The 9,444-nt window shown below is 44.4% G+C and overlaps 1 protein-coding gene across 1 annotated transcript in view; it reads left to right on the forward strand.

The window, feature by feature from the left end:
- plxnb2b (plexin b2b) overlaps positions 1–6,413 on the forward strand; it is a 113,541-nt gene extending 107,128 nt beyond the window's left edge. Inside the window, 1 exon segment of the mRNA XM_061821560.1 lies at positions 1,550–6,413. Within this exon segment, the coding sequence (XP_061677544.1) occupies positions 1,550–1,654 (105 nt within the window). The 3' untranslated portion in view covers positions 1,655–6,413.
- The last annotated feature ends 3,031 nt before the right edge of the window (positions 6,414–9,444 follow it).

Raw genomic sequence — 9,444 nt, forward strand, 5'->3', positions numbered from 1 at the left:
TGAATTATCCACTGAGCATTCAGTAACGAATCCCAAAAATAATTGAAAGATTAATTAATTATAAAAACTATCATTAGTTGCAGCCCTTGTGTGTTTATGTTGTGAAGTTGACTGTAACTCACTTTTAGATCAGATTTTAGCTCTGAACACACAGCGCAAAAAGCAAGCTAAGATAAGCTAAACCAGGGGTGCCCAGACTTTTTTACCCCAAGATTAACTTTTCCAGCAGCCAGCCTCTCGCAAGCTACCGATGATTAGGGGGGGGTTTATGATGCTCCCAAACCATTTCAAGGTTAATGTTATGTTGCCTCCTATATTTAAAATACAGAATTAGCTTTTTGTGCACTAGTATTGTCTGTGCTTTCATCCTGGATCAGGCTGTGCCAAGGTTGAGTTTTAAAATTGTACACCATCTCATCCTGCACTTTCTACTTTGGCTTCAGACTAGACCTTTCCCACTCGGAAAAGAGAAAATCTCGTCCAATTTAACCACTTTCTCTTCGATTATTCATATACCCCGTCAGTCATTGCATCTTAAAAGTTAAAATCGAAAGTAAACATAAGCAGCATGTCTAGTTTGTCTTGGCTCTACGTTGCCCAGACTGTGTTGCTAACTAAAGCAGCGGTGGTGGACGCTGTCATTATAAAACACATTGATGGGCTGCGTAAGTACTGTAACATTTGTAATTATGAGTGTACGTCTTTAAGAGTGGAGGGGGGGGGTGTTAGGTTAGGGTTAGGGTTAGTTAACCCTATGTGCCGAAAAAGAGAGTGTGGCGAAGCAGCGATCGTTGTTAGAGAAAGTTCCGTGTGCTGCCTGAAAGAAACCAGTACATATGTGAATTGTGCCATTGGATGGAACGACCAGTCATCCCTCACTCATTGAATCACATTGCAAAATGCCACAAATTGAATAGCTGTATGTTATACTTTCCATTTGCATTGAATTATTTATTTTATTTTTTTTTGCGCACAACACAGAATATCTGCAAAGAGACTGAATCAGCAGGGCACAATAGTTTAGACGGAACATTGGCTGACATCATTTTTTTTTTTTGGGGGGGGGGCATGTCGTCCCGCCATCGACCAAGACCAGTCGATCGTGATCGACTTATTTAGCACCCCGCCATCTTGCAACTGGAGCCAATGTGCAGCTATTTTAATATCCACATTTCCCTGACTTTTGTTGCTATATTATAATAATACAAGGGGAGGACATATTTGAGAGGACGTTGGCTATGATGACCCCATCCAATCACTGCCCTTGTGCATTTTGGCATCGGAGACTCTCCACACTTTTTATTCACTGGGACATATGGAATTATAAATATATGTTCGTTTGATTGTAAATTTGTTACGCGACCTCATGTGATGATAGGACACGGCATTTTCGATTGGCCCATCTGTGACATTTCATCGGCCCAACTAATTGCCAGCCGTGGACCCACTCGCACGCCGTTCACTCCTTCTTCACTTCGGTGTCCTCCTAATTCCGCCTTAATTTCGCACCTCCCTAACCCGCCTTCTCTCCTCCTCCTCCTCCTCCCAGATCATTTCATCCTTGGACGAAGACCCGGCGGCGCAGAGTAAGCAGCTGACCCTGCGGCTCCAGCAGATCGCGGCCGCCCTGGAAAACAAAGTGACTGATCTCTAACGTGGAGACCAAGACGGGCTGGGTAGCGGGGGGGGGGGGGGGGGGGGATCCTGCCAGTGACTACAGGGGCTTATTCCTTCTTGTTTTGCGCTTGATAAATCACGGAGAGACTGGCGTAGCGCGCACTATTGCCGTGGGTGCAATATCATAATAATAATAGCAACAATAATAATAATGTTCTCCCGTGCGGCGTATCATTTGAAAATGCGTACGGAGAGCAGAGCGAGTCGATGCGTCACGCCGCCAAAAAAAAATGAAAAGAAAAAGGTACGCCTTAAAGCTCACTTGCCAAACCTCAAGCGCGCGTCACGTGAAGCGTCGAGAGATTTAGAGAAAGAAGTAAGCCCCTGTGGCAGAAGATAATCAGATGTTCAATTTCTTTTTCCTTTTGAGAATTGTAGGATCTATTTTTTTTAAATCTGTCTTTATCGCCGGGGAAGAGGGGGCAAGCTTTATAAGGAAACAAAGAAAAAAAAAAAAAAGAATCTTTTTAAACGGATCACCCGGTGTTGTGCATCGCGTTTTTGGAGAACAGGTGATTTTAACGTAGGCGCGTTCGGGGACGTGCGCACACGGGACGCCTGAAGTCGGGCGGGAGGGCCCGAGAGGCGCCCGCTTCCTGTCTTATGACCCCCCCGCCCTGCCGACCACAGGCATTGACAGGAAGCCTGCGCCCCCACTTTGACTGAGACCAAAGGGTCCTCACACAAGGACAATGTACAGGCTCATAGGAATGACGGCTCCACAGTTTCTATATTTTTTATTGTCGATTATTATTATTTTTATTTTTTATTTTATTTTTTTTGAAGCCGTGTGTGCTTTGTGGAAGCCACTTACAGCAGAGTCTGTCCTCCCTTTAGTGTTCAGTGCCATGGTACATTCCACTTCGAAAACAAAGCACAGAAAAACATTTCAAGATCTTTTTTTTTCTTTTTTTTTTTACACCCAACCTCTCTCATCATATTTTTCAAAACTTTTGCTGCTATGTCTTGACATTTTCATCCGCATCAGCCCCGCAATCAACTACCTTCAAGTCTCATCAGCTTACCAATATCACCAGAATTTAGTAGAATAGTATAAAAAAAAAAAAAAGTTATTCACTAGTTATAAGGTTAAACCTGGAATTGCAGCAAACCACATCAGGTCACAATTGAAATTAAATCCTTGTAAAGGGTCCCCAGATGTGGAATTATTGTCTGAATGCTCTTTTATGACAATGTAATAACCAGAAACATGCTTTTTTTTTTTTTTTTTTTTTACTTGAAATTGTCACCAATACTCGCATATTCTTACTAAATTCTGGTGAAAGGGTTAGGCTCACGATTCATTTCCGCCTACGGTAGCAGTCCAGCAATAGAATAGTAGTAAATATGTTTCTTGATTAATATGACGACGTCCCCTGTGCCATTCTTTTGATGTGAATCTGTTGTCCAAATATTCACCGAGCATCCTGCCTCTTGAAGCTATGAAATAGCCCTTTTGCTGATTGCTGTCAATAATCTGCCAGGTATGCGGTTGTTACTCGAGCGGTACATAATGAACAAAAACGGCTTGTATATATTCGTTGTTCTTTTTTTCCGGATTCGCGTGCGAAACCAGGGTGGGGCGAGTCTCGGTGATGATGTCATTGAGTAGTGCTGCGGTTGTGTGTCGTTACCTGACCATTGTCACGTGACCACTGTTGCGTATGCGAGTGTATGTGTTTGTGTGAGTGCGCGGGAGGTACACGTACACGCTCGCAAAAGTGTGTATATCTTACCACTTGTGTGTACCTAAACATGGTTGCGGTGCACCTTACCATAGTTGTGTGTCCCTGAGCGTTGTGTGTGCACTCGACGTTGGCTGTGTGTATACCTTACATGGTTATGTACGTACACGACATTAGTGGTGTGCGTACCTCATCATCATTGTGTGTGTGTGTGTACCTTATCATAGATGTGTGCGTACTTCAGCTTGGTCACGTGTGCGCCTGACCATAGTTGTGTATGTGTGTGTGTGTGTACTTCGCCATAGTCCAGGGTTGTGTTGGAACCTGACCGTGGTCGTGTGTAGCGAAGCCCCCCCCCCCACCCACCCCAGAATGTTCATTCCTGCCTTTGTGAGGGCGGGCGGGTAGGGGACGGGGGTTGCGTGGGTGCGTGCACGGACCTCAAGCCTACTTGTCCCGCCCCGCCGTCTACGCCCTCCCTGACATCGGGACCGACGACACGGGGCCCCGCCCGCCCGCATGCTTGCCGGACCCCTCACCCCCCCACCTTGATACCCGATCTAATGGCTTCAGCCTGGGGACAGGGCCCCGCGTCTCCGTCGACTCCTCTCACTGGCCGAGTGGACGCAGATGCTTCTTTCAGAGCCTTTATTTGACCAAAAATGTGCCTTATTGAATAGGATGATACATATAATGTTTCTAAATTATTCTCTCGGTAACCTACGGTGACGATAGTGCTATAGACAGAGCAATGTATTTGGACTTGTGATATTGTGTGTGTGCTGTCAAAAACGCTAAAATGCTATGGATGCCTTGCTGCAGAAGTTTTTGTGTACATGTGTGTATGTGTGTGTTTGCGTGCCAATTAGGGGTGGGAATTGCGATATTTTACTGATGGCGTCACAATTCAGCAATAATTGCCATTGTAGGGGTTCTCAAACTTTTTCTTATCATTTCATTTCTGACCAACATTGAAATACAGTAGTGCGCAGGTGTCAAACTCAAGGCCCTGGGGTCAGATCTGGCCCCCCGCATGAATTTATGTGGCCCGCGTAGTTCAAATCATGTGCATCAATGACCGTAATTTTTTTTTTGTTAAAATCTAGACCAAAATTTCCATTTGTCATATCATAAATGATTGAGATATTGCAAGCATTTTTGTTACCAATCATCAACAACAGTTGAAAAACCCATTACCCTTGATTTCTGATTCCAAAACTAGTTCATTAATATCATGTAAATATGATAAGCCAATTAAAGATTGTTATGGTTTTATGGTTAAGGAAAACCGTGAGTACAATGTGCCCCAAGACAAAAATGAGTTTGACACCCCTGCAGTAGTGTCTTAGGCCGAAGCACACATAAAAAATGAAAGAGGTTTTTTTTCCATCCATCCACCCATTTTCTACCGCTTTTCCGGGTCGGGTCATGGGGAAAGTAGCTTCAGGAGGGATACCCAGACTCCCCTCTCCCTGGCCACTTCTTCCAGCTCTTCCGGAGGGATCCCGAGGCGTTCCCAAGCCAGCCGAGAGACGTCGTCTGGCCAGCGTGTCCTGGGTAATCCCCGGGGTCTCTTTCCGGTGGGACATGCCTGGAACACCTCACCAGGGAGCCCTCCGGGAGGCATCTGGATCAGATGCCCCAGTCACCTCATCTGGCTCCTCTCAATGCGGAGGAGCAGCGGCTTGACACTGAGCCCCTCCTGGATGACCGAGCTTCTCACCCGTTCTCTAAGGGAGAGCCCGGACACCCCGCGGAGGAAGCTCATTTCGGCTGATTGTATCCGGCCGGGATCTTGTTCTTTCGGTCACGACCCACAGCTCGTGCCCGTAGGTGAGGGTAGGAACGTAGATCGACTGGTAAATTCTGACCTTCGCCTTTCACTTTAGCTTCCTCTTCACCACAATAAACAAACCACAACAAAAAGGTTTTACTCCTAAAAAATATATTTAATATTATTGTAGTTCAGTGGAACGGTGGATCAGCTAGTAAAGAGTTGACCTCACAGTTCTGAGGTCCTGGGTTCAATCCCGGACCAGCCTGTGTGGAGTTTGCATGTTCTCCCCGTGCCTGCGTGGGTTTTCTCCGGTCACTCCGGTTTCCTCCCACATTCCAAAAACATTAATTGGACACTCTAAATCGCCCCTAGGTGTGATTGTGAGTGTGGCGGTTTGTCTTGATGTGCCCTGCGATTGGCTGGCGACCAGTTTAGGGTGTACCTCGCCTCCTGCCAATTGACAGCTGGGATGCACTCCCTGCAACCCTTGTGATGATAAGCGGCTAAGAAAATGGATGGATGGATTATTGTAACCCACTGTAACATTATGCAGTTTTAACAATCAGACTTGGTTTGAATAAAATGAAGACAAAAATATATAGTCAAAATTTCTCATGGATTAAATGTCAATTTATTGATTTCAGAAATAAAATACAATTGTACTGATTTTTTTTTTTTTTTTCCCATAACACACTTTGAGAATCACTGCTGTATTGGAAGAACACCACAATCATACGTCTGGTAGGTTGTTATTGTTGACAGCTCATGGCGGCTGATATCCAGTGGATATCAGACACCAGCGGTATCGTCGTTTTGATGCCGGAATTGATATCGCGTCCCACCCCTACCGCCAATACGCTGAAAACATTTCATCGTGATTTCTTTGACGGTGTTGACGTGTGCGCGTTTCTTTCGGGTGTCTGTGGTGTGAGCTTTGTCGGCCAAGAAAAAGCCAAATTCAAATTTTTTTTTTTCTCCCCTATTCAAATGTAAAACATTCCTTACCGAATTCAAACAAGCGGGGCGCAGGGGCGCAGGTGTTCTTCTGTAGACGTCTGAGTAGAGAGCAAAAAAAAAAAAAAAACAATGTTCCAGTGGTGTTTATTAGCTATTTCCACAGTGTGTGCGATAAATGACATACCTATACTCGGCAATTGACCTTTCTTACTGCTGTGCAGTTATTTTTATGATTTCTTGTTTCCTATACTGTATCAATCTTTGTAAAACATGTTGAAATACTGTATTCTGACTGTATACTCCTATGCATTGAGTCCTGGAAGAAAATAAGAAAAGGAAAAAAAAAGCTGTTGCGTTGTCTTTTTTTTTTGTGGTTGTTGTTGTCAAATTGAAGGATTTCTTATGGTAGAAGAAATGAAGCAATCTAAGCTGATTTGAGTTTTCTACCTGATCGGCTCGTGTTAATTTAATTTCACCCACTCGGCGTGTGCGCGTGCGCCGCACGTCTGTGGATGGAGCTCTTACAAGCAGATTTCATCATGCGCTCCCGTGCGAATAAACTTCCAGGCCAATATGCCCTTCATATCGCCCCGCGTTGCTTTTCGCGATTGGCTTCAATTGGACGTCTCTCCGCCCATGCATATTGCATGATTTACAATCACCTTGGGCTGCCGCCTCGTGTTTGCTACACAGCCAATTTCTTTTTTGAAGTTAACGGGTATTTATACAGCTCATTCCGGCGCCTCGTCTTCGCAACCTGGACTCGCAGTTATAATAAATTAACTTGAGAATAATTTGATTCTGCTAAAAGGGGTGTCGCTTTATGGAATAGACTAAAACCCTACGTCGTACATACAGTGTTTCCTTGAGATGTGTTAACATTGTTCTGTGATCACGTTTGCAAATCCAAACAAACATTTGTATCTCAAATCATCTTTAACAGGAACGCCACAAAAACACGTTCACTGCCATTGACGGCTTTAGACGTCAAATATCCAAGTTAATTGGAAGAGTTGCCAGCTGCTATTTGTTAGCTCATCTGCTGATTTGGATTTTCAGTATGAAGCTAAGTGGACTTTGCCAAGGCAATGCTATGCAAAGGTTAATTCTGTTTTAGGGCGGCAAAGCATTGGCCTCACAGTTCTAAGGTCTCGGGTTAAATCCCGGTGTGATGGTCTGAGCGCTCCCGGTGCTGAAAAGTCTCCTTGTCATTAATGCGCATGCGTGTATATTTTGTAAACTTCCGGTCAGTGAAACATCCCCATCCAAGCTTTAACATGTGCCATTCGACTACTTGTCACCGGGTGTTCATGTTCGCTATGGACGTCTCAGAAAGACAAACACAGCGAACGTACAAAATTATCCAGCTCCGAATGGATAATTTTGGCGCGAGTTTCGTAAATCTGAAAAAAATGCCTATGTCTCGTTTTGAAAACAAACTCTTCATATCTTTTTAACAACTTTTGTCTTAAGGTTAGGTTATAACGTAAGTTAGCTCCCTCTATGTAGAAGAAGGGGAACTATGAGACCGGGAAATTTCCCAGTAAGCGTCTGCTACGTACCCGGAGTTCCCCTGTTAGTAACTCATGTGCGTTAATCACAACGAGACTTTTCAGACCGGGGACGCGCTCAAACCGTCACTCCAGACCGGCCTGTGTGAAATTTGCATGTTCTCCCCGTGCCTGCGTGGGTTTTCTCCAGGCACTCCAATTTCCTCCCACATCCCAGAAACATGAAACATTAATTGGACACTCTAAATTGACCCTAGGTGTGATTGTGACTGCGACTATTTGTCTTGATGTGCCCTGCGATTGGCTGGCAACCAGTTCAGAGTGTAGCCCGCCTCCTGCCCGTTGAGAACTGGGATAGGCTCCAGCTTTCCCGTGACCCTTGTGTGGATAAGCGGCTCAGAAAATGGATGGATAGATAATTCTCTTTAACATTAAATGTCAACTGGGAGGGTCAAATAAGCAGTCTGAAGCCTCTTCTTTTGGAGGACTTGTTCTCTAACTACCTAACTGCGGCTTGCTGTGAGTCGAGTTGAGACCCCCCCCCAAATGAACTGACCCCCCCAACACAACCACCCAAAAAAAAAGTTACATTTATTCCATAGACCTACATCGCACCCACCCCAAAGGTTGCGCACCACCGTTTGAGAATCCCTCCTTCCAAAGGTTCCATTTTGGAAGGCCAATTGCCTGAATGTGACGTGTTTATCTTCCTCCCAATTGTATTTTTCTCATATTTCGAGCGCAGCTACCTCCAACAAATATTGTCAGTCTTCATAAAGCTCGTGAGGCACTTTAATAAAAGAGAGCTCAATAAAATGAGTCGAGAATATAAATAGCCACCCGAACATCCCCGTCGTCCGCGGCGAAGGTTGAAGAATGACTCGCGAAAACGTTAATTAGTCGCTGAAAAAGAAAGATGAGGGAGGCCAAAGTCGCTCGTACCGACTGTCTAATGAGCGCGAGCGGTTGTTGATCCTCGCTGATGCTTCAACCCGCACTTAAAAAGTGAGGAATTCCTTTGAGGGGTTGATGTGAGTAACATTAGTTCCAGCCAACTGCGACGAGACAAACGCGTCGGTTGCGATCTCGACGTCAATACATGTAATAATCAGCATCTCGGGAGTGCGATGTATTTGTCTTGTTAGTAAATCAGTATTGATTCTCGACTGCTCCGGTTGATGTAGACCACATGCTGTTATTTTTCATTTTTGCATTGTATTGATGCCTTTTCATAATTCCAGTCGAACGTATTAAGAGGTGGATTAAGTCCCCCCACGAAAAACTCAAGTGGCAACCCAGAAACAGAATTCCAATTACTCCCGGTCCAAATTCAAAGGTTTTTCGGTGCAAACCAGGACGATTACAGACGGCCTCCTGCCTCTGATGCTTCTCTCTCAACATCCGGCCTCTCCTTCTGCACAAGGCGCTTGTTTACCAGCTGCCAGCCTTTCACCTGCACCTGCTTCAGAAGCTAATTAGAAAATTTTCTCTCATTTGGGGGATGCCTTCGGGGAAAAGCCGGGCGACTCGATCTGTGATGAATTATACATATACACATATACATAGTAAATGCTTGCTCAAGTCATGGAATCAGTTTTTATATTACACGACCAAAATGAAAATAATATTTTGATCATGTGCAATATATACTTTACCATAATTTCTGGTGGGGGAAAAATGTAAGTCATTATTTTAAATGGATTTAAAGGAGAACGTTGTCAAAAATGTTCATGTGCAATAAACCCTCCAATCCGAAGTAATATTATTGTTACATATATTTTGGACATTAATTGAAAAAAAAAAATGAAGATGAAGAACGTTTTTGAAATCCACGCAA

This window comes from Syngnathoides biaculeatus, chromosome 6, assembly GCF_019802595.1.
Source record: "Syngnathoides biaculeatus isolate LvHL_M chromosome 6, ASM1980259v1, whole genome shotgun sequence".
In the NCBI taxonomy this organism is placed as follows: domain Eukaryota; kingdom Metazoa; phylum Chordata; class Actinopteri; order Syngnathiformes; family Syngnathidae; genus Syngnathoides; species Syngnathoides biaculeatus.